This window comes from Hylaeus volcanicus, chromosome 5 (genome assembly GCF_026283585.1).
Source record: "Hylaeus volcanicus isolate JK05 chromosome 5, UHH_iyHylVolc1.0_haploid, whole genome shotgun sequence".
Classification (NCBI taxonomy): Eukaryota; Metazoa; Arthropoda; class Insecta; order Hymenoptera; family Colletidae; genus Hylaeus; species Hylaeus volcanicus.
Genome location: NC_071980.1, coordinates 22,604,718 through 22,631,576, shown reverse-complemented (window position 1 = coordinate 22,631,576; position 26,859 = coordinate 22,604,718). Strand labels below are relative to the sequence as shown.

Below are 26,859 nucleotides of genomic sequence, written 5' to 3'. Positions count from 1 at the left end.
GATAATTTATATTAAAAGATTAAAGTGTTTATTTGTGTAGACATCAGCAGATAAAACATCTGTAAATGCTTTCTTTGATTGTCCATGCTAAAATTTTCTAAGATTATTACTAAGATAATTTACTAAGCTTTACATGCTAAGAAATTACATTGTTTATTTATGTAGACATTAACAGATATAAAACAGCTGAGTGTAAGTCACGGAAGACACTTTTAGAACAATCTAACACGTGCATACTGTTTCATAAATTTATCTTAAATCCGATATATAAAAATCTCAATGACACACATGTGCATTATCTAATGCTAACGTGTTGTCCGTGTTATACGTAAATCGACTGTATACGTATAAGAATAGCGAGCTTTTTAAACATTGATTTTGCAGGAGATTTTTCCTGATTTGATGTTTCCCTTTGACCTAGCATTGTGAGTTCAAAACATACACCTTTTCTGCCTCTGGTATAATGCACCATTGTTGATTTGCTAGACTGCCTTCTTCCTTAAAAAGTTCTTGGTTAATCACGCGATTCGAGCATTCACCGGAACTTCGTGCAAGCTGAGCGAAGAGATGTGAACGCGGAGAATAGAGATTTCTCGCGTTGACCCCAAGCATCGTCTGACACGTAGATGCCACACACGCGTACGCTGTCGCGTGTGTACACCTAACTCAGGTATGCCACGGTACCAGGTAGTGGTAAGTTGGTAACGGTTGTCAGCGCACAGACGGCTCGTGTCATTCTTTCCAATCCTGTTCGTTGATTTGTACGTTTAACGCTTATTCGTGACTCTTCCTGTCATTATATATCAGTGATGCACATTCTTCTTTGTCATTCGACTAAATGAAGTAAAATGGTCATTCTTTCTAGTATTTTTACATCACTAGGAGTGACAACATAATAACTGTCTACCAGATACCAATTTGAAGTTCAAAATATTCATATTTAGGAAATATTTAGCTCGTGCCGTTTAGGAGTGTAAGTGTGATGATATTTATGAGATTCGCGTTCCTCCTTTTGACACTCCTACGAAAAGTTTGTCATTTCCTTTACCTGGTATATCATTATGCGCCATCCTACTTTTTAACTTGCTTACCGTTATTATCCATAGATTAACGAAGATGACCTGAACTGAGATCAAAATGTAGAACAATAAAAAACACCACATGTATTCAAAAAACAAATTTTGGCGGTTAACATTGAATTTCTTTCCATAAACTAAAAAAAAAGGAAACCTAAAGTCAAATGACCCAATAAAGATTAGTTTCTTGTATTTAAAATAAAATAATATTTTTTTTTTTTTTTTTTTCGATTTTTGTTGGTAATTCAAGCAAATTTTAAATCACTTTGTTAGAAATGTCCGCACAAATTAATATTTACGATTGTCATCGAGATCGTATTTAGGTTAATGGTCCGTGTTCTCTAGAAAATATTAAGAATATCAATCAAATAATTTTTGGAAAAAAAATATAACCGACTTCGAAGAAATATTAAAACTGCACTAAAAAGTATGAAATAATTTATATTTCCTTTATATTAAGTTATGTTAAATAACCTTTTCGTACCTCTTCCTTTTCGAAGTCGGTTAAAAAATAAGAATCACTCTAAACAAATGTATGTAATGAAACACGTTGCAGAAGGATAATATAAGTGGATAAGAAAATTAATATAAATATTAAATACCTACGAACATTTGATTATTAGTACGAAATGATGGAACCACGCATGTGCGTAGACAAGAATTCAGTAAAAATTTGAACCTACTTCAATATGTGATACACCGGTAGTGGGTAAGAAATTTTAAAATAATCTTGTTAATTTCCATATGAAAGTTTAGCAATTCGTAAAAAACATTGTGTAACTTTTACTTACAACTAAAAATAACCCCAATGACGATCGAAATCGTCAATTTGCGTATACATTTCGTATAAATCACCAACAAAAATCATACATTCTAATTTATTTCTCAAGTCTTCTCAGTTCAGATGTTTAATTAAATTATAATTTGGGTATCGCATGTTTCGGAAGTAGATGGATCTCTCCATTTCACGAGGCAGTTGTACGTTACTTCGGTGTGACTTATCCTAAAGTTCTCCACTTTTTGTATTCTAGATTTAATCGATCGGCAAATGAGCGGTTCAAATGTAAGATTACCCCGTTCATCATCTGCGCTTGAGCAAAATCTCTAAGAAGTAGACATTTGCCGCGTAAATTACGAACTGTCCAAATAATAATAGCCTTTCGACGTTAAGCGTGTGATACAACTGAAATGGGAAAGTAATTTCCGATAACGATACTAAATAGTAGAGCAAAAACGTAAATGATCGTTATTTGACGCGCTTATTAGTTTTTCCTGTAATTATCGCGGCATCGTGGCTGAGGCGCGATTTTCTAATGATCGGTTTCTATCGGAATGACCGACGCCGATTAGTCGACTTTATTGTTCGACCGTCTTGCTCTTGTTGCCCTACATCCGGGGACTACTTTTCGAGCCTCTTAAAATGCAGACGACGCACTGTCCCTTTCAGGTTACTCCAAAGTAACAACATTTTGACACGTAGCAACGATAGAAAGTGGTCGTCGAACGTTTCGTGCATTCACATTAGCATATGCCACAAAATGGACGAAATTGTATTCGAATATTAGATCACGGATAGAATCACGTTACGGTGATCTATATTTTTATGTCAATATACAGGGTGTCCCAACCTAAATGATACAGAGCTCTAACTCCAAAACTATCGGCCGAATGCAAAATTTCAAACATGGAAATTGCATGGTAAAATGGGGCTCATGTTTCAGCGCGAAGGAATTTTTGTTAACAAGAACAAGAAAACTAAAAACAAATTTCTTATTGCAGTTTTTGTAAACATGAATATATCAATTAATAAATACAAACATTTTCTACGATTTTAAAGGTATCCTACAGTTTTCAGTGGCATTGAATGACTTTGTATAACATAAAGATTTATTATAAAAAATGTAACATTTTGTTTAAAAGACACATTGGTGACGTTGAAATCTCATAGAAAAATGATCCTGAACAAAATTACGTTCTGCCATTATTAGTTAATTAGATATATACCCCGAAAAATTAATAGAAAGCATGCGGAGACGGTACCAAGCTATAATTGCTAATGGAGGAGATTGGACACCTTATTAGGTAAATGCGTATTAATGCTTTAGGTGTAGATTCGACCCATACTAAAATTTTGTACAAATATATAAACAATCACAGAAATATAGTCGACACGCTCTTATGAGACAGACTGTATCAGGACGTGTACACAGAAAAATATATATTGAATTAATAGACGATCAATTAAATAAGCACGCGACTCATTGGTAGCAGTACGTTTACTTTTTAACAGGATAACGCTGCAATACACACCGCAAAATGTGTTAAAATTTATTTTAGTTATAAAAACGTGACATGCCTCGAGTGGTCCGTTCACGCGACCTTAATATTATTGAAAATATGTGGGCAGAACTTTCAAGAAACAGTTATGAGAATGAAAAACAATACAAAGATGTAATGGAATTAAAACAAAGTATTGTTACAAATCGTAGTCTTTTAAGACAAAAACACATTAGAAAATTGTTTGTTTAAATCAATTCCTAATCACTTAGTAGATGTTATACAGCGAAAATATGGTTTTGCTAAATCTTAGTATGGAATTAAACGAAATATTTCTGTTCGAACGATTATATTTTTTAATAAAGTCCTATCATTTTGCCCGACTCAAGTCAATACATGTTTATATTATTTTCTCTAATTTCTTTCCTGTACAAGAGACAAACTTGCGATTCTATGTGGATACTTTGAAAGACACATCTAATATATAGGGTGAATAGTGTATCCATATATCGTATTAGGTTATATGAAATTTACAAATGCATCACGCGTCCTATCATTTTGCTCGGCACTGTAGATGATAGCCCCAACCATGACTCGAAGAAGGACGTCTTTCGTCGTTTCACCGACTTTTCACTGTATACGCGATACGACCAGGACTATCACTTTCTGGAATTCGCGCGGAGCGAAACGATAGTCCCGACGAGAGTTTGAGTCATTGAAGTCGAACCGAGTCGAAGGAGGCGATTGGTTTTGCACGAATGGTCAGGCCCCAAGCGTATCTCGAACGTCCCAAGTGAAAGCAGAGAATGTCCGTAAATGCCGTTGTGTATCTCGCTTTGCATCTCTTCGTCTCTTCTCTTGTCCGTTCCCCGTGGCTTCGGGTTACTTTCTACATCGTTTCGTTATCGAGGAGAATCCGTGTCCGAGCAACTGGGCGTAAAAATATATCGGTCAAACAGAGGGTGCACCGAGGAACACGAATTCGGGGAGTCACGATCGTTCGTGAATCGAGAAACTATGCAGAGGAACGAGACCTCGACGGAGCAACCGATTTAAAAAGCCAGAGAAAGCTCCTTCGATCTGGAGTGCAGCACGAGTTGAAAGAACTTGTCAACTGTTATTTTTGGCTTATTTCAAATGATAACAGCGGAAAATAATTATCTGGTGCATGTTCTTCGAAATAAAACTCCAAAGTAGTCGCGTTGTCCCAGTTACTTGTTCACTCACGTTGTAGAATAACTTTAAGGCCCCATAACACAGTGCGCGCGCGTTAAGTGGATGTATTTTTAATAATTTTTTTTCCAGCAAACGATGAATGTTTTTTTGTTTCATTGATACTTCTATCCAATATATACGTAAATAAGACACTACACAAATTTTCTTATCCAAATATTCCGAATAGTTTGCGGTGTACACCGCTACACTCTGACGAAGTTGCTGCTTGGTGGTCGACAGCGATTAAGCTATAGTAGGAAATATAGGAATTTATTGTGTAAGAACTTTTATTAAGAATAATCAATTCTAATGGTTGATGTCCTATAAACAATTAATTTAAAGAAAACAAGTGAATTTCTACATTTATCGTAAACTGTAATAGTTTCATTTTAAAATACAGTAACAAAAAAGACTACTTTTTCTTGTCAATGAAAATAAGTGTCTATTCCTGTTACTTAAAACTTTTACTTTCAGGTTTTATAAATTTTATTCGAACTAGAACTTTTATTTTGTACAACGTTTACTTAATCGTTTTCATCGGAATTAGTATGAGAACTTTTATTATGAAACTTTCAGTTAAACTTCTTCGATGGAACCCATTGGAAAAGCTTCGTAATCGTTTCGACCCCTGATTTACAGTAAAACCTCGATTTAACGGACCCTCGTCTAACGGATTTCGGATTTAACGGATAGAATTCCACAGTCCTATATCGGTACATCTTTAAGAACGCGATGCTTATTTCTTTCCTGTGGTCTTTTATAACTCTCCAAAGACTGTAGCATTTTATTAGCTTATCCTGGGCGACTGGAAAGAATTCTCCACGATTTTCTTTTATTTTAATTTAAATTTAGTGAAGAGAACAATATTTCTCCAGGTTTGTTTTGAAATTTCAAAGTACATTTGTCTTAATCTATGAATGCTTGAAACGTTTTGTGATTCATATTCTAAAAAATAGTCAGAGAGTACCAAATATAGAAGATCGAAAATGTTTCAAGCATGTGTAGACTGTAACGAATATATTTAGTAATAAGAAGATTTAGCAAAAAAAAAGGTTTTTTCATTGTTAGTTAGAATAGCGTAACTCACAGACTAACAATTAATAACCCTACTATCGTGAAAATATAATTTATGGTGGATTGGAAGAATATTTCTTACATCATCATAATTTTCAAAAATATTTGTCATAATTCCTTGTAGTAATGCCTTCAGACAAATTGTGTGAATGGATTGCTAGTAAATATGAGAATAAACACAAACATCAATTAATAATTTTTCTTTTGGATCAAATGAATAGATATAGCAAGACTTTCTCAACATCGTTTAAAGAGTAACTCTAAAACTAGAGTTACTCTTTAATAGAGTAATAGTTTCTACTTTGAGAGGGCGATTTGGTATAACCAATGTTTCCAAACTGAAATTTAAATTCAAAGTCAAACAGTTCTAGAGAAGTGAAAAAAGTGGACTAAGTTATTTTCTTTAAGTATATTAGGTATAAGAATTGACACTTTTTAAGCTAATGTATTGGTGTAGGGTTTAGCAATGTCTATACAGTGACATCATGAGAACTCTTTTAACGAAGAGGTCTTGTTTACTTCGTGTAAGGTCGATTGGTCAGTCTTTCAAATCTCCTATTGTTCTGTTGGAGAAGTGTTCACACGAGTGGGTTGGTGTAAGCTATTATAGTTGACTGTGATGTTTGACCGTTTGTTCTTGGGTAAAATGTGTGATTAATGGAGTGCTAAGATCCTAATGAATAGTTCTGTTGGATACGTGCCACGGCTCGTCGGTCACTGTGCGAAAAATGTTTGATTAGGTTCTCTGTAGGAGGACAGTATTAAATGAACTAGCACATTCTCATGGATCTATACCATAGATCCATATAAGATTCATAACCAGATTCCATATGACGAATACCCTATTTTATTCTATAAGATTTTCAAATAGTACTTAAAATATTGTTTTATTCTAAGGATATCGAAAATAAAAGAATTCAATTTATAAAGATTTTATTTATTTTAAATTATATATAGTTTATCGATAACATTAAAATGTTGCTGCTGAAAATATCGAAATACAGTGGTAGCTTTACAAGTAGAATTATTTTCTTGATCTTTCGTTATATGTTACCACGTCATTGTATATGTTTGCTTAAACTGAAAATATTTCTGTCAAATATTGTAGTTCCTTGCATCAGAATATTTATTTCTAAAATATTTATTAGTAAAATATATATTTGTTAAGTTTAACTGTGTTGTTTACATGCAAGTATCTGGTTGTTTGTTTTATTGGGTTGTCCAGAAAGTTCGTGTCAAGTTTTAAGAAAAATTCGAAGGCACATTTGAATTTTTTAACCGACTTCGAAAAGGAGGAGGTTACTCAATTCGAATTCTATATTTTTTTTCTTTTTTCTTTAATATATGTTTTTTGAATTACATAGGTACCATTTTGTTCCACAACCTTTCCACCTTTTAAGGGACGTTGTTATTCATGTTATTCATTTTCAACCATTTCGATATATTCAGACCTACACCACCAACCAAAAATCGACATGGACCTTCTAGACAACCCAATAGTTTCTATAATGTTAACCCTTTGCACTCGATGCCTTTTTTCTGGTACCTGTCAGCAACTCGAGATGTTTCTTAGCATTCTATTGCCATGAATTCTAAGCTATCTAGATTTGAGAATAAGATCACCTTTACCTCACCGACAATCATTTTATTGACACTTCGAGTTCCAAAGAAATTAAACCTAAAGAAACATTAGACATTGTACATTTGCTGCGTGAAACCTAATGCTGACTGAGAGTCACCTCTCCAGTGAAAAGGGTTAACTTTGTCTATTCAAGCCCAATACTTGTATCGCTACATTATAAATTCTTATACCAATAAAGACCGAAACTAAAGGTCGAAACATAAATCATTCTAAACAACAATGCTTCTACCACCAATCAACTTCGTTTATTTAGTTCCCCAACTCGTAACCATCCGGTAAAATTTTCATTTCAAATCAGAAGATGCCATATTTCAAGCCTCTGACGTGAAAAGACAACTCTAGATGCAACCGCGAATCGTTGCAAAAGGAGAATGATCGCGACCACGATGTCAGGACAGATAGAGAGCCGCGACGAAGTCGATGACGAGGATGATGACGAGGAGGCGTCGCTCGGTTGGTCGGCGAGGCCATGCCAATCAGGTCACCCAGATCCAATAACGAAGACGAGCCGAACTGAGCTTTCTCCGAGGCTCGCGTGTACGCGCGTGTGCGCAGAATTCTATGCACGCTTGTGCCACGCACCTGTAAGCGGGCCTCGCTCGCTGACGGACGGCCAATGAACGCGGAAGAATTTTCGAGTCACTCGAGCCTACTCTTTGACTCTTTCCCCGTGCGTGCTACGAGTCCAAGAACGTGGCCGCGCAAGAGTAGGTACTCCACAGGTGAAACTCCGGCGTTTTTCAGAGGTCCCAATTCTGGGTGCGCATACAGCGACCTACAAACTTCGTCAAACACGGTAGAACTCCATTTATCCGAACTTCAATTATCGGAACGTCGTCAATGTCTGTTTTAGTGAACTTCTGATGGAGATTATCCGAACTTCTGTCGAGCATCACTCCAATTAAATGAACACTCCACCAACGAGAATGTCAACATATTCTTATTGTTCCATTTTTTCGAAAGATACACATTTTAACACTTTATTTACCAGAAGCCTATTTATAAGCTTTTTAATTCCAGTATTTAGCTTTTTGAATTTATTTACTGTGTTGATGGTTGTCTGCTTACGATGTTCAGTGTTTGGAAACAGACTTTGCTTTCAATGTATCCAGAACAGTATGGAGAAATTATTGTCAGCCTAGATTGGCATATGCTACCGTAGAAAATTCTTTTCTTAATTAAAGACTGTTCTTAAATAGCCCGGTAGATAAAGTGTTAAGAATGTTCCCTATGAGATTTTTTTTAAGCACATTGATGTCCTCCATTCTTTAAATGCAATCGTTAAGTGGTTGAAACCACAGCCACTGGCAAATACAATTAATGTAGAGTGTTCGAAAAATTTAGAAAATCAAGCATCAGTAAAGTCCTTAAACAAAAATAATTAATTCTCTTTCAACAAAACATACTTTATATTTCATATTTCGTGATATATTTTTTTATTATTATTTGAAGTTTAATAAATAACAAGAAATATTTATAGCTGTTATCTTTAATCTTTAGCCAAATGAACAATTCATAAAGCTTTCACTTCCACGCATCGGAGGACGATGAAATTCACTATGTTTGTTCTCGATACGTTAAGGACGAATGTCGAAAATGTCCCGTTTCGAAAACTGCCCCCGGAGCTGAAGGAAGGGGGGCAGATGTAGGGGTGGTACACCCCCAAGTGTAAAGGTTGGAACGTTGTTCCGTTGCATGGATCACATGTCCAACAGTCCAGGGCATCGGGCTGACACAGTTTTGATGTCTTTTTCCAGCGTGAATAGCAATAAAATACGAAAATGTCGATTTTTTTTAAAATCTTGAACGAGTAACCCCTCGTCAACGCCGTTCATGGATTCGGACGCGCGAATGCTTTATTAACAGATACCCAAAAAATCAGATTTTGTGAATCACGCTTTCGTTGTCAAATCGGAATAGATTTGAAAGAGTAGTATGTGGGCCGGACGGAGTAGGCATTCAGACTTATCCCGCACATACAGTTTCACTTTATAAAATTACAATATTCATTTTTCAAATCGCTGACCTTTCAAACTTTCGTTTGTCTGCCATTGTATGTGGTTACTCTATATAGCTTTGGTGTTGAAAAGCTGAGACACCCTATACGTGTAACAGTAATCATATCTATTGATATCTGTCGATATGGTTGATTTTCGAATTATCTAAAATAAACACGTTGATTGAAATTTGTCTAATTTGTTCTTCAAGTTTTCGAGATAGTACTTTAAGGTTCGAACTTTGGAGGGTGGTTCACTCCTTAAATTTGACTAATAGTCAAAAAATACGTATCGTATATTACTTGTTGGTTTTCAAAAAAGCCTATAAAGTTTCATTCATACCAAATCTAATCGGACTATTCACGTCCTTTTCATGTAAAAATCATCTCATTACAAAATATGCAAACAGAAATCTAGTTATATTAACTAGTGTAACTTTGAAACCATAATATTTATTAGAATTATAATAGGTTAGACGTAAAAAAATTAAATCAATTTATTCCGCTTAAAAAAAATGTATCCTTGAAGAGGTTAAGGAAAGAAGGAATTTGTATTACAGATTCTGAAGTATTGATTAACTTGAACGCAACTAAGCTTGCAAACTGAAGTTTGTACGCGACATTTCGCCACCATTTTCGAGACTTTATCTCATAAATTTCTCTCATTGTTTAAACTTCGCCTACACGTGTATGTTTATCTTGCGGTGTTTAACTACCAACATGTACTGCAAACGGTTTTAGAGAAAATGTGTAAAATTCGCGTGGTATAACGGGGACCCGTGTTGACACAGACATACCTCTTTGCATGGCGGAACCCCATGCGCAACGAGCTTCAGTTTCAATTTATTACTACAGCGTTTCGTTCTAACCACGCTTTCATACGTGAAACCCGTTTTACCTTTTAGATTTAACCGCGGAAACGCATTCGCATGTTTGTATTCCCGTAAAATCTATGGAAAAATCGGATAAAGATAAATAAACGAACGGGGTTACCTCATAAAGATTTCGTTCGAAGAGTAATTGCTAACTATTCCGTAAGAACGAAGGGTAATTCCTCTGATGGTGTTTGTGCGTGGCTTCATCGTTAACCCTTTGCGTTCCTATGCCGAGTGAGGCTCGGCAAAAATGCACTGAAATCAGAAAATTTGGACTGCAAAGGGTTAAGAAAATATCCAAAAGTGAACGTCCTTACAACAAAAAAGACTTGAATTGGAGAAGGGATAGATGCCACTTTAGACACGTAAAAATCATAGCTATATTCAACTATTTTTTTGTTGAAAACAATTGGTTTAATGAAAAATCTGTTCCCTGTAGCTTATTAGACATGTGTTGAATAATAATAAGACAATTTTTATTTGAAATATTTGTCAACAACTTGTCATTAGCAAGTCTTTTTCAAATGACATGGTTGACACGTTCTCAGACATGGTTAAATCTGAAATAAAAAAACAGGTATTTGAATTTTCTACGTGATATATACTGTGGAAGTACATACAGATTTTTCAAAATATCAATTTTCATGGGAATGGTGAACATTTATAACAAAATTTCGTTTTTAGCGCAAAATTTACAGTAAAAAATATGTATAGTAACATACAGTTAGTGTAATAAATATTCGTACAGTAACCCATTTAAAATAAATGGTACTTGTACGAATACTCATTACACTGACTGTATGTGTAAATAACATATATATGGTCACGTACTAAAGTATAGTTTAGTTTCTTAATGTTTCCCGATTCATTTACGTATTAAATAAGAGTCTCAATGCCACTAAATACGTATTCAAATATACAAATGAATAATATTAATCTCTAGTATCGTGTCTTGTCCCAGCCATGATGTTTGCTTTTCATCAACTTTACATTTCTGTCAACAAAAGACAATTCATTTGTAGTCATGTATTGGTAAGGTGTACATTAACATGTAGAAACAGTCATTAACAGTGCTGAGCTTATAAATGATAGGTTAACAAAATCTGAAAGTTAATTATTAATGTAAATTACATTGGACACCAAGTCAGAAGGAGTGAAACAAATTTAAATTATATCAAAGAAATAATTATTGAAATTTAGTCTGGAAGATGCTTCAGCAACCTTTGTCAAAGGGATTTCATACATCGGAGAAATCTGAAAAACATTTATTTAAAATACAACGATGTTTTCTTCTTTTATCTTTTGTAGTAACACATACTAATACTGATACTAACTAAGAGAAATAAGAAATGGACATACAAGAGAGACATACAATTGTCCCTTATTCACGAAGGTCTCATCTTCGTATGTTAATTCGAGAAAATTGATAACTGAAAAATGAAACAAACGAGAATAATGAGAATTACTAATACTGTCTACTTCAACAAAAGTACATTTACTAAAACTGGATGAATCCTTATCTTTATAATGGAATTATTGAGCCAATTGTAGTTGTTCTGCTATACTAGGTTCGTAATAAAGGCGGAGCAAACTCCACTAGTCTGTCTATTTTCAAAAAGAATGTTAATATTCTAACTAGTTGATGGAGAGGGTATCAGACATGAAACTGATAAAATAAAATGATGTACCCTTCAAACCTTTGGCGTAATAAGCATTAATTGGTGCCACACGCCTTGACGCTTTCTGCAAAACTACACTAATTCCGTAAGAACGAAAGGATCGCCAATGATAATTACCTTCTCGTCTTCCTCTAGATGGTTTTTGTCGTGATCGAAATTGCTTGAAATCGAAGCCCGAGAAACGGAACGGTTCGATGGAAAGTGACTTCCGTGTATTCCTGCTTGTTCGCTTCAGCTCGATCGTGTCGCGCGTGAACGACACGTTAAGCGCCACGTCAGTTATCAGTGATTGACAATATGTGATTTGAAAGATTGTATTCCCATGTTAAACCTTAGCACTCGAGACGATTTTGTAATGCAACCTACTAGCAACTCCAAACAGTTTATGGGGTACCATTTATGGAAATTAGAAAGTTATATTCTATGAATAAAGAAAACAGTGGGTGGTATTTTCAAATCAAATTTTCTTCTGATATTATCTCTGATTCTCTTATAAAGAACAAATGTGGAATTTCACATTTTATATTTTGTCGTAGTGTAGTATCTACGAATGCAGTTTCTCATATGCATTCTGAGCTTATTGGAGTAATTTTCGCAGTACAGTAATGTCTCCATAAATGCACAGAAACTAGCCAAAGGTTAAAACCAGGTAAATAGTTTATTCCAATGCTATTATTTTTATAGGCACTAGTCTAAAAATGCTATACAAGAAGAAAATATTTTTTACTTTTTAGTATATTTTATTAATGAAAGCATTGTTGAACATTTTGTTCAGATATTTGTTGAATTGTATAATGTTTAGTCTCACAATTCAAATTAAATTCTGCTATTTATCTAGTTATTATTGTTATTTCGCATCCTTGTCATTTCTACTAATTTATCGATATTATATGGAGTTTTGTCTTGTTAATTTCTACAATCTAATTTTTCTATTTAAAAACCATTTAACGATTTTACTTAACGAATAATGTTTTTATTTGATAGGAGCCTGTTCCATACTTTTACTTCTAAAATTTTTTTAACGGATACAAACAATCGGATTATCACTCGCCAAATTAATATTGAGTGATTGATTCAAATGATTCGAATTTACGGAGTGCGTGCGTTTCGTCTTGGAATTGTCAGTAGACTCATCGGTAGGACTGCATCTGACAATTCCTGCCCTAGACGCGTCGTTTTCTTGATGTATGAATTTCGAAATCGTGACGATTGGTTGAGTCTCGATATTGCGACTCTTTTTCGACCAACGCACGTCGAGAACGATAAATAATTGGTTGAGTTCCGTGTTGAACTCTATTCGACCAATCGTTAATAATTCGATACATTAATTGGCTGAATCTAGAGATTATCCAGCATTATTCGACTGATTGATTATGGAAAACGAAGATGGTTGACGAAGTCTCGATGATCGACCTCAGTCAATGAATCTTACGAATCTAACGACCAATTGATACGGGATTTTAATTCAGAACCGTGTCTGATATCGCGTCCGTTTACCTTAACACGAAAACTTTTTGATCAGAACCGTGTCTGATGAGCTCGATCGTTTTCGGTCAAAGATCTTTGAAAAACTGAATTACTGCAGCTCGATTCGATTATTTCGTTGACCCCTCTTGAGAAAAGAGGAGGAAATTGAGTGAATTGCATTCAAGTATGCGGGGAACCCTATGAATGGGTTAAGACAAATGAATTCAACATGAGTGAAACGAGAAATATATTAATTCTGTCTTTGTCTGGTTAGCCGTGTCAACGTACAATCGATATATTGATTTTTCGGAACAGCTGATTCGTCGCTATTTGATTAACGACAGGCTCTCGAAAGATCAAGACGGTTGAACGATTCTGTGTGAAACAGAACACAGCCTATCCGATTTTATATGTAGATTAAGAACTCTACTTTAACTACATAGAAATAAATTTTGTTTAGTGCTACTGGAATATCAATAAAATGAAGTCAAACAAATTTCACCATCATGTACATACGAACACTTTTTGGCCACTGTACGTACAAACAGGAAGGGCAAGTTAAATTAAACCATATTCAAATAGGCGTAGTACTATAAAGATTCCGATTCGAGCTATAAAACGAGTAACTTTACATAGTCGCGTAAACGGAAAAGAAAACAATGGCGCTTAACGTGATAACCGACAAATGAAAGGGAACAATTGTCGCGCCTATCAACGCGAAACGTTCACGACGTCACGCTTCGATGTGTAATTTACTCGGTGAATGTTAAACGCGGATGCTATAATTGATTTCATTGGAATCGGATTGCGGAAATGGAGGAATACTTTCGCCGCGTGTGATGGAATTGAAACGATTGCGTTACACACAAAAAAAAAAAGAAAAGAGAATTTTTATCGGCAGTCCCGGGACAAACAGCTACACTCAGAGAATTAAAATAATACAAAAAAAAAACTAAATTAAGCAGAACTAACTGCAACCAAATTCTGTTTTTCGAGGATTGGTTTATACTAGTTTATAGCTCATTACATGTGTAATTACAATTAACTTTGATTCTCATTAGTCACTGCAGCAACACCTCTACAGTCTGTTCAACACTTGTACGCGCTCCCATCCTACAGTAGAATGGCTTGTCGCTTCACGTTTCACTTTTAGCGTTTCCTATGTTTTCTTCTATTCGAGAGTTTCTTCTATCGACATTGCCTAATTAATTATTGATGCTACTATCATTTAGAGAATCATTCTTGACTTATTCGCAAAGTTTCATCCGACAATTCGAGTTGCAATCAGAAACTACAAGTTACTCTATCCACGTTCAAGCAAGGAATAAAATTCTTATAAACGCAGCAACGTGAGCAATTTTGATCAGATTATATTACTTTGATGACGATTTTCATCTCTACTAAAAGTTTCAGATGAAAACTCGAGTTACAGTTTGTGATTATCAGAGGGAATTCATTGTCTGGATCTAAAAAAAAAGAAGGAAATTTAAACGATTTCTTATTGGTTAACCAATAATTTATTAATAAGAACTATCAGATGATCAAATCAGCGATTAAGTTTCTGATTCAAATAAACTGAATATAATGACGATAATGAGTATTACAAAAAAAGAAAATCAATAAAATATGATTCATTGGCGAATTAGCCGAAATAGTTATCCACAATAATTAATATTAGATTACGGTGGTTTATCGGATTTTATACCACAAGAACGCAAACAATTTGTATAAGCTATTTGTATAAGCTGGACATCGCAAAGGATCGTTGGGTCGAAGATAAAAATAACAAACTATGTTTTGAAATATCAATGTTGTTAATATATAGTGTATAAAATAAAAAGATTTTCATAACTAGACTGGGGATGCAGTCAACAATATGCAAACAATATGCAAGAATATAAAAAGGATTGAAAATAGAGTTCATGTTATAATATTTGCAGAATAAAATGGATTCCTATTTAGGTTCAATTTTTGTAGGCAGTTCGCGAAGATTTTATTTTGCATAAAGATCCGCAGTCTATTCATAACTTTTTCATAACCAGGAATAGAATTTAAAATTATTCATAGTAATCATCAAAGATCGACTCTTCTAAATTTCGGAAGAATATGTCTCGGAAAAGTATGAATATGGAAACCAAAATAAACTCGAAAACCCGTTGAGTTAGACGTTTGATATATTAAAGGTCTTTTATCAGTGCCTAGATATCCTCGAAGCTGCAATTAAATATTTGCTCGAGGCAATTTCACCATGCTTATCTCCCTACATACCACTTAATCTTCAACCAATTATGCATACACAGTCGGATTTTCTTCTAATTTTGTCAATACGTTCTCAAGACACACACCCCCAATCTTTTATAGTATTCATTGGTAAATGCAAGTCAAAGGTACGAATTTCAATTCCTAACAACTTGGACCGCAAGCGTTCGAATACTTTCGCGTACGAGTGTATGTAATTCGTACTGGTGGAAGAAAACGAACTTTCCATAGATAAACTGCGTGACGCTCGAGAACAGTGGAAAACGAATTTAATGCGAATTTCATGTTTTGCTACTTCAACGAATCGTCGTGACTACTGTGCGCGACGTCGTGCTGTGTTTGCATGCGCGTAATAGCGACCAAACGGAACAAAAATGAAACAAAAAACAGCAATGAATAACACGAAGTATCGATAATCGATAGTAACGGTACTCTGCCTCGACTCTTGGATACCTGTTTGCTATTCTCAAGAGGGAACACATTACCATCGACTGTGTGAAAAAACGGGTGTTTAGCGTTTAGCAAGCTCCGGATGATCGTGCATGGACACACAAAAGAACTAGGGGTTAAAAATACACGTTCGCTAGGGGAATGCTGTCGTTATACTAACATAGACGAATGTAACATGATATTTCCTTACGTATCGTGACGACGGTTGTTTAGAGAATTACAGAAAAACGATAATTATGAAGACAAATTCAGACCATTCAATGAACTTAAAACGTTAGAAGAAGAAAAAAATTTGGTTGATAAAACCAAGATAATAAATAATAAAAAATGAAAAACTAAAATAATATTACAAGAGGAAACTTGATATAGAGATAAGATACTCGAGATAAGATAAGAGAAGATAAGATAAAAACGATCAACGATAAGAGAAAAACTAAGATTTAATTTATCTTTGTCTTTATTAGAGAATATAAGGAAAAGTTTATTTGACTTTATCATATCACTTAATTGAATTAAGTTAATTCTGCTTGAGATTTATTCAAAACATTTTTCTAAATTTATACAAATAACAGCTGTATATATCAGAAAATATAAAAAATATTAGAAGTTATCGTTTTTTGTAAACCAATTTTGTTTAAAACGGGATAAAGCCTATAATTGAGAATATTCGAAGTGAGTGATTGCAGAAAAAACTAAAATTAATATCTTATTATTTTAGGAAAGAGGAAATGACAAACGATTTTTGTAATGATTAACTGAAATATGCTTACTTCTAAAACAATATGTATTCAAATATATACATTGTATGTAAAATCAAGGCTAAACCAATATAATAGCATTTTTACTCTTCAAAATTTAATAATAAGAACTACGTGAACAAATCCCAATTCTTTAACTAATATGAATTTTTTTGTTAAAATTGTTTGATTATTTATATTTTCTTTTCCTTTCCGTAATATTCTATTTAATGTTCCATGTATACTACGTATTTTGCATTCACTCTAAAAGTTATTTTTAATATCTCGCCTCAAAGTTTCAACTACTGGTACATAGTCAACTTGCCTCTAACTTACTTAGTGATAAGAAAACATAGTAGAGGTGCAAATTAAAAGAACAAATAAAATTAATATTAATATGTACAAATGAATAGTAAGTCGCATGCTAATTTTCCTAACAAGTTTCTAAAGTCTAACGATGATACAGCAACAAAAATCCAGGACGCGATAATTGTTGTTAGCCAACCCACACAGCCCACAGAATCGTTTTCACCAAAGATTGTGGTGTGCAGTGTTAAGTGAAACAGAACAAATTTCTTTAATGCTCTACATTTATTATTAACTCGGAAAATTCCAGAATTTCAAAATTGTTAATGTGACTATTAAAAATAACGATGCCGAACACTTAATTGTACAAGAATCCACGTTGTTGAAGTATGAATCTTATAGCCATAGAGATGTCTTTGGAATAAGTTTTTAAGTTTACACGCGACGAAATTAAAATTGCTGTTGGATATTTTCAAATAGGTAGTATCGATGATAAAGTTTCGAGATACAGTAATAAAATGTCAAGCGAAAGGGTGGAAGAACCAAGTATGATTTCTTAGAAGTTATGGAAAATTTTGGAGTTGGTAGTGATTAGAAATTAGAATGCGGATCTTTATACAAAATAAAATCTTCGCGAACGTGCCTATAAAAATTGAACCTAAATAGGAATTTATTTTATTCTGCAAATATTATAACATGAACTTTACTTTCAATCTTTTTTATATTCTTGCATAGATTTTTTTTCCCCAAAGAACTCGTTCTTTTTTTCAAACTTGCAGTAATTTCACATTTCACCATTCTTGCGGGTTTTGCTTAGTTCACATAGAAGAAAAATGTATGAAAATGAAAATTTCTTTTAGTTTTTTTGTGTCCAACCAAAATTACAACCTCCATCTTTCCCGCCGATAGGAGGTTTTAATTGTGAGGTGCTCTACAAATGTGCGTTGCAGTCGACTCACTTTGAATATTTCTTGTTGAAAAAATTTGTACAGACTGCTCAAATATGTATGAAAATAGAATAAAAAGATCGATGGAATTAATTATTTTTTTCCATTTCAAAAAAAAATCACGAAAAACAGCTTTTATTAGACCTCCTAATTCAGGATGCCCCCTTAAGAAGGTCACAAGAACGAGCGAAGAATGGAACTAACGATGGGGGAATTGGTAACTGGGTTACCGGTGTCTTCATGAAGCAAACGCTGAAGCGATCAGCCTCTCCCCCTCTTCGTCTTTCTCACGGGCCCCACTTCGCTCGTCGCGGCTATCCCGTTCATATTTCCATCGTTCTTCCTCATCGTCGGTCCCCCGTTCTTCTCTTTAGCATCGGGCACAGGTCCCCGCGGTAATACGCAGAACGCCCCTGGACGGGCTCTGTAACGGGATTTTGGTACACGTAGGGACCCACCGTGCGTAGCGTATGCTCGCATTCAAGAAACGCACGTGCGCGAGAGCGTGTACGCCTCGGAAGTAACTACCGCGAGACGAAGAAAGTCCGTGACTCGGAAGCGATGGACCTTCATCATCTACACGATTCAGGACGCTGCCTTTCCTCGCTGGTTCCCAATTCAAATACTCGATTAATTCGTCGCGAAAGAAAATGGTGTTGTCTATAACAATCAAGTAGGTACACCAACGTTATTTCTTTTCCTATTTCAAAACAAAGATTGGCCGATTCAGTCTTCGTTGCGAGCAGTTTATCAACAGCTACTTTTAGTTGATTACTTTTCAAAATTTGTAAAAACGAATTGTACTCGCGTACATTTTTAGTTATTTAAATATTTAATTCAAATCGAGGGTATACAAACGTTTTCTATATATAAATCTTTTAATATTTTCAGGAAACTCTTTTTTCCAGTTAATTTAACTAAAAATAATAAAGGCATAGTTTCATTTTGTTAACTTTGGTGATTAGTTATAATCCACACTCATTTCCACAATTTCGTTTACGATAATATTTATTTTATTTACCTTCATACATTTTTGTTAAATAGTTCATATAATTGTATTCTTATAGACTTTGAACATGAGTTAATACAGCATAACTCGATTGTTATAAAAATCAATTAGGTAAGTTTTTATTTAGTTTTATATCAGCAAGCTTCCTTTGTTGAATACTTCGTTTTAATTTACTATATACCGGTGTCCTACATATGCGACACTAAATAAAACATTTATTTACTGATACTAACATTTATTGAAATAGTATATGATCTTTAAGCTACGAAGCTTAAGCTACTTTTAAGATTAAACAAAGCGAACAGTAATTTTTGTGCAACATTCATAATGTTATAACATTTTACACATATATAAATAATAATGGTTATTTTTTGTTTCGTTTTTGTACGTTCCTCCAAATTTTAGATTTACTTTACATTATTCACAATTTTTGTAACATTGTCGTGACATTTCTCATAGTATCAACGTCACTGCATTATTGCATATAAATATTAACATACATATATTACATATCACAACTACGATCTTAACATTTTTATAAATACAATAACTATTGTTGTCTGTCATTCGAAACGAATTTTATGTTAGTTCGCTGATCGAAACAAACTTTTCACTTTGACTAAATGGTTTTGTCTTCATATTTGAAGTAATTTTTAAGACACATAAATTCTTAATCCTAGAATAAAATCAGTCCCATTGAAGAACGTCTTTTAATATTCATATTTTTATGGTTGTACAAATCATCAACTTACTATTGTTTAACTAATCTCGTAAACTTTTAATGTGACACAAAGTCAAAATGAAATCATTTATTTAACAAAAAGAATGCCTGCTCAGACTTCCAACCTAGGATTTAGCAATCTCATGTAGGACAATGACTAAAACTATAAGTTAAACATGATTAAGCACAAATGTGGTCGCTAAGACCCTAACGTGGCATACGCCTTTGAATAATATATTAATTAAAAAAAAGAATGTATAACTCGCTAGTTTTGTTCTTTGATCGATTATACTTAACAGAAGACGAGCACTGACACAAATTTTTCTCATTAAAGCTTTCTTTGCTTTTGATAGCTATCTCATAATTACACATCACACATTCGCGCTGTCTGCCTTCTTACGCTTGAAGTTGTATGTACATCCTTAACCTATTAACATTTTAATTACTGGCGTACTTCTTAGAATAGGTCCACAACTCAGTAAAGCATTTTCTATGCTATTAAATATCAATCTAGGTTGACATTAATTTTTGCATAATGTCGCTAAGTATATATATATCGAAAATTTTGTCTGTTTCCTCAAACTGATCATTGTAAGTAGACAACAAGTTGGTTGGTTTCCGTACGTTAATACTGAAATTAAGAAGCTCGTAAATAAGTTGCTGGTGAATAAATTATTAAGATCATATTTTAATTGATATTCTAACACGGCGAACTAGATGATGATGGGATAACCAGTGTCACGAAGGTAAATGTAAACGAGAACCATTGCAGCTTGTTAATGTAAATACAGTAGAACCTCGACTATGCGAATTAATCACCCGTGTGAAGCTGGTCCCACCTATATGAAAAACTCAAAATTTTCCTTTTGCATACATTTGCTCATCGTTTGCTCACGTTTGCTCAAGTGAAATTTTCGTTTGCCCCTCTTTAGTTCAAAAGATACAGGCGATTCAAATTAGGTGGGGCCAACTTCACACTAGCCCCATCTTTTTGAAAAACTCAAATTTTTCTTTTTGATTCTGTTTCGCCAGCGTTTCCTCACGTTTGCTCAAGTAACACGGTGCAAAAGATACAGGCGATTAAAATTAGGTGGAGCCAGCTTCACACTTTGCAAAATTTTCAATTGCGCGTAGCTTTTGAACTAAAGAGGGGCAAACGAAAATTCCAAATTAATCATTCCTGAGCAAACGATGAGCAAACTTATGCAAAAAGAAAATTTTGAGTTTTTCATATAGGTAGGCCCAGCTTCACACGGGTGAATTAATCGGAGCACATAAGTGTTCGAATAATGGATAATAGAATACTTTTTGTTAGTTTCTTGATGTTGATCTTCATACATAAGCCGTTTATTTTTAATGTGGAACAACTCACTTTGTTTTTAAATCGAGATATTTAATGGTTAAATAAATACTAAATTGTAATTGTAACTTACCCCGCTTTTAAAATGTACAACTCATATGTATTTCAAGAAGTAGAATGTAAACATTGATAATAAAAGTCACAACTTCTAACCTTAAATATAATTGGGTTAATTCATTAGATTATAATATCTAATGAAAGTGATTTTAATATTTTATTTTTATTTTTCGATTAATTGAATTGCAAGACAGACAAAACCACTTTAAAAAGTTTCAAAGATGATCTCACTTTTGTTTTCGAGAAATAAATCCTCGAAAATGGAAAAAGTTTTAATCAAACTTTATCAGTTCTGTTTTATTAGCTTTAAGAATTATTGCTTTACCATAGAGAATGAGGTGATCAACAGTTTGAACACTATTACAGTTGTTATAAATCGGAGGAGCAGTTTTGTTCAATAATTATGAGCGGGTTAACTTGGCGTGGCCTATTCTAAGACGAGAGGATGAAATGTAACATTAAACAGTGCATACGGAAAAACGTCACTGATAAAAAAAGTATACTACAGCTCCTGACATTACTTATGAAAACTAATCTTCTCCAAACGCTTTAAAAGCTCACAGTTGTCGCTAATAATCCAATTAGTGGTTGATGCGGCTTTAAATAACTAAAACGAAAAAGAATTATTGTTTTGTTTTTTTCTTCTTAGCATCATGGCTCGTGAAGCAAACTCAAAAAGAATCTCGTAGGTAAATTATAACTCACTCAGAGGCTCCAGTTCAGGAAATGGCGTTGCCAGAGGAGTGAAATTTTCGTATTTTTAAAAATTTATTTCATAAAAATGGAAGAGAGTTGCTCCTTGCTACTTCGCAAGGTTGTTCTGGACATCCTCCTCTACATCTAAAAAAAAAAATTCGAATAAAAATTTCAAACCACAGTTTGCAGCTTCCTGTTTGTTAGTAGAAACATTCTTTGTCCATTCTTTGTCCGTTAAATTAGTTTTATTTGTGCTTCCTTGTTACTTGTATCTTTACCCTTTTCAGTCTTAATGCGTACAGTTATATACTTAATATTTATAATTTTACATTTCTATTTATTCATATTTTTTCGAGTTTGTATTTTACCTGAAGAATGCACACTGTCAAATTTATTTTTACTAAAATACCGATAAAAATGAAGTATCATAGTAATCAAATATCTATATTTTTCTTTTTAAAATGTTCACAATTTATTCAATAGGTTAACTGTCTGAGTAATCTAACTGTTAATAAAAAATAAAATTTGTCTACCCCAAAAGCTTACTAATAAATAAGACAATCATTCAATTGGTAAATGTTGGAACTTCCATCATGATATGAGTTTTCAATGTAGACCAAAGTATTGAAATAAATATATCTGATATTGCTTTAAGAAATATGAAAGAGTGTGATTTCAATCCTGAATTATTATGATATTGGCGTTTACGATAAAAGAATTAAAAAGCCTTTAAGTAGACTTCCGATAGATAAGGTGCTAAGTACTATTGCTCTATTGAGAAGATACTCGGGAAGAACATTTTTTCACTAGTATTAAAATGTATTAAACGTGATTTTTAAGATATTTTTTTCTAATTTAATGCAATTAGAACATTTAGAACCTCTATACAGAGATTATTGTGCTAATTTTTAAGATGTTGAATCCAAAAATATAGTATACTATAAGTTTGTTGTGCACTTTTCATAATGAATAACGTTACAAAATAAAAAATATATTCTATTTAAAGATAATTTATTTAACATTTTTAGTCTCGAATATTTTCAGATTTTTTACAACATCCATAGTTTTACACAGACTCGTTATGATTTTTCATTGAAGCAAATGTTTGTTGCAATGATTGTGTTTATGAAGATGAAATGATTGTTTCTATCAATTTTTATAAATTCTTTTTATATATTAACACTTTATTCTAACTTATTGATTGTCTTGTTATTTGAAAAAATGAAAGACGTTTAATATACCTTGCGACAGTATATTCGAGTTATTGTCAGATTATGTTAATGTAGGTATACTAATATAGAAAGTTGTCATTTAAAAATAATAACTCTAAAAACAAAGAATCAAGAATTACTATCCCTCAATTTATCTATGTACCAGTTCATCTTCGAATATTTATTAAATTAAGTAGCAAAGAATGCAAACAACTCGTTCACAATTTCCAGCATCAATAGCACATGCGCCAGTCTGGTACCGTTATCGAAGACTACATGTATATACATGTATATAATATAAGCAGATTCGAAAGGGCGATTAATGTATTTCTCACTCTTATTATGGAGAATAACATCTGGCGTTTAAAATTGCGCCGCGAGGCGTTCAACGACTTTGACTTCAATTACTCCATAAATGTAGGCTAATTATTCAACACCGTTTCACGGCAACCCACAATTTCTTCCAACGAACAATATAAGTTTTCTTTGTTGCAGATGGCTGTCGGGAAGAGTATCCAATTAATCATCGTCATCCTTTCTTCGACGTCCGTCATTTCGCACTCTCGCGTGCCCGAAGCCACAGGTAATCATTACATTATGCAACAGAGTTTATACTTACTGTTAGTAAAAAGACAGAAGGAAGCGACTTTTCAATTTTCAAAAGGTGTTTGCATGTATTTTATCGAATCTTCTTAGAATGCTACAGTAGCTGTAGAAAGTATTCGTACACCGATCAATTTCCAAAAAAACTGTGTACAATTGTAATTTATCAACTTATTTTTGATAAACAATGACATTTTACATATTCTCGGAAATCTCTAGCATAGATAGAGTACAAGAAAATAGCTATTTATATAAGTTGCGAAATTAACAAGAAAAAAACAATTAATCGATAGAAATATTGAAGCAATATTGATTGCAACTCTTCTAAGCATTAAATTAACTAAATTATTAGTTATTGGATGTGGAATCTTCTTCCATTCTTCTACTAGAGCCTTTTTTTTAAAGTACGTTACTGGAAATTTGATGTTTTCTAATTCGTACGGAGCAATAAACTAATATGTTTACGTTACAAATTCTACCCTAAATGGTTCGTCATAAGAATCGTACAAATACTTATTACTTCTATATTTGTACCCACTTTTCGCATTTTTTTATTAATTTCACAAATTATATCAACTAGTAAATGTTGTTTGGACTATATCTATCTTAGACACTTCCGAGAATATGTAAAATATCATTGATTATACAAAAAGAAGTTACGAAACTACAATTTCACATAAAAGTTTTTTAGGAAATTTATCGGTGTACGAATACATTCTACACCCACTGTAAATACATTCCGAAATCCGAGGAGAGAAAACGACAATTTAAATTTCGCAAGGCTCCGTGTAAGTCACGCTATAACTTGCAATATTAGGTCCTGCCATAAGTTCGTGCCGCAGATTGTGTTTATATTCTTATCGATGTTTAATAAACTCGACGTAGTAAAACCAAGATGACTAACGATCGAGGTCAGCCTAGAGAAGGCATTTGAGAAGCAAAGATCAGTATACAAGGTTTACCCTTTAAGTTATGCCATCATTTTTTAATGTAATTCCGGTAGTGTAATTAAAAAATGTTTTAGACAATAGTTTAGCAGTTCTTAGTGAGCTACATGTTCGCATATTTCTAGATTTATAAAAATGCTTTTTACGTAAAAATGTAAAGGTCACCTTTTTTCTTTAAATGGGACCATACGTTTTGGACGTCATAGTCGTTGGCGATGTCGAGACAAATTCAACGGTGTCACTATGACCTTGAAATGAACTTGAACTCGATAATTTTGTGGAAACATAATTTTAATAAAAAATTATTTCGTACAAAATAAATCGCGTTACATCAGATGTTCGAGCTGCGATCCATCTTCTACGATACAGAGTTCCGCTCTTTGTATTAGAGCGTGTATTTATCCGTTGTCCCTATAATTGGATTATGGAAATGCATGTTCATTTTCCGTATCTTATGCTGTATGAATTTTGTTAAGACAATGCAACAAAAGTCTTAAATAATATTTAACCATTTATGGAGATAGTGTTTCATTCTACCATACTTGAAAACAGTGGTTTCGATCGTTTTAGAAAATAAAGTTTTGATCTTAAAGATCAACTACATTCTGGAAGTCCATCTCAAGTCATTGCCAAGGAATTTTATATTTCGAAAAGCAGAAGAAAACGTAGGCAGTGAAACGTCCAAAAATCATAGATAATGTTCTCAAATGCTCTACCTGTATACCAAGTTTCATTAAAATTGGTGTGTAACAATTGAGTGATGCTCCTTGTAAGTTTAATCCGAATAAAAAACCTCGGTACAATGTCAACGAGTTTAGTTTCACGAAGAGATCCTATCCACGGTATAACAGTACGACGAATCGATACTATCTGCGCCTCGTACACTTTTCATCGTGGAACGACGGAAATGTCGAGGGTCAATGAAAAAGTCCGTTCGCGCGGAACTTCTCGGTCCAACCTCCAAGCTCGGTTCGTCGCGTATTTGCGCAACTTCAGGAGAGTTCTCCAACCAATACATCATTGCAATTGTTTGCGACTGTAATTGCGTGCGACAACAGAACGCGCGTTCCCACGTGTACGCTATCCCAATCTAATGGTTCCCGGCATTTTTGAACGGTGTAGTGGATACAAGAAATATAAAACATTTCGTATCAGCTATCTGAACCTGGCACTCGACTTTTCAAAAATTAATTTTTTTTTATAGAAAATGCTAGTATTTCGTTTGTACTTGATTGTACCACTGATAGTTTCGTTTGTACCTTCATCAATAAATAATTTTAAAAAATTAAAAAAATGGTCAGAACCTGACATTGAGATGTTTGAAATCTGTTTTTTCTCCATTCTTTAGAATCGTTTGTACTCGTTTGTACCTCAATAGTTTAAATTTTACAAGCAATTGTTGATACGCGTAAGAGTGGAAATCGTCAATTTTCAATATTTTTAAAATCTGTTTGTTTCCTATTCTTTAGAATCGTTTGTACCCGTTTGTACCGCTTTTCGTTTCGTTTGTACCTCAACAGTCTAAATTTTATAATTCAATCGTGTCAACAGTTGCTTGTAAAATTTAAACTATTGAGGTACAAACAAAACGAAAAGCAGTACAAGCGGGTACAAACGACTCTAAAGAATAGGAAAAAAACAGATTTCAAAAATCTCAATGTCGGGTGCTGACTATTTTAAAAACTTTTTCAACTATTAATTGATGAAGGTATAAACGAAACTATTGGTGGTACAATCAAGTACAAACAAAATACTACCATTTTCTATACAAAAACTTATTTTTGAAAAATCATGTGCCAGGTTTACATAGCTTTTCGTATCTAGGTTTTCCATGGTTTATTTATGACTTATTACTTTTACGAGGATTATTCAAATATAAATCGGAATTTCTATTTCCTTTATATTAAATTTAAATTTCAGTCTTTCGTAACCTTGAATGACCTTGTATAGAACCATTCTGAAAGCATCCCAACAGGGGCAATTACGTAAAGATTTGAAAAAAGTAGCATTCCATTTAAAACAATATTGATGACCCTGGAATTTTGTTAAAAGAATGGCCATTGTTGGAAAAAAGTTGTTTTACTATCATAAATAACCATCAAAAGAGTGCAACTACGTACCGACATCTTTTTCATAGGACTATAAATAACGGAGATATTCAAGGTAGACACAGTTATTATCTCACCCTGTATCAATCTATAAACAGTAATATTGTGCCCCTAAACTATACATTGTAGAAATAATTGGGACACAAC

The 26,859-nt window shown here is 33.5% G+C and overlaps 1 protein-coding gene across 1 annotated transcript in view; it reads left to right on the top strand.

Annotated features, from left to right (window-relative positions):
- The window catches only part of LOC128877366 (serine protease filzig), a 48,643-nt gene that overhangs the window by 4,943 nt on the left and 16,841 nt on the right, over positions 1 to 26,859 (top strand). The window contains exon 2 of the mRNA XM_054124614.1: positions 23,550 to 23,637. Within this exon, the coding sequence (XP_053980589.1) occupies positions 23,550 to 23,637 (88 nt within the window). The remainder of the gene's footprint in view (positions 1 to 23,549; positions 23,638 to 26,859) is intronic.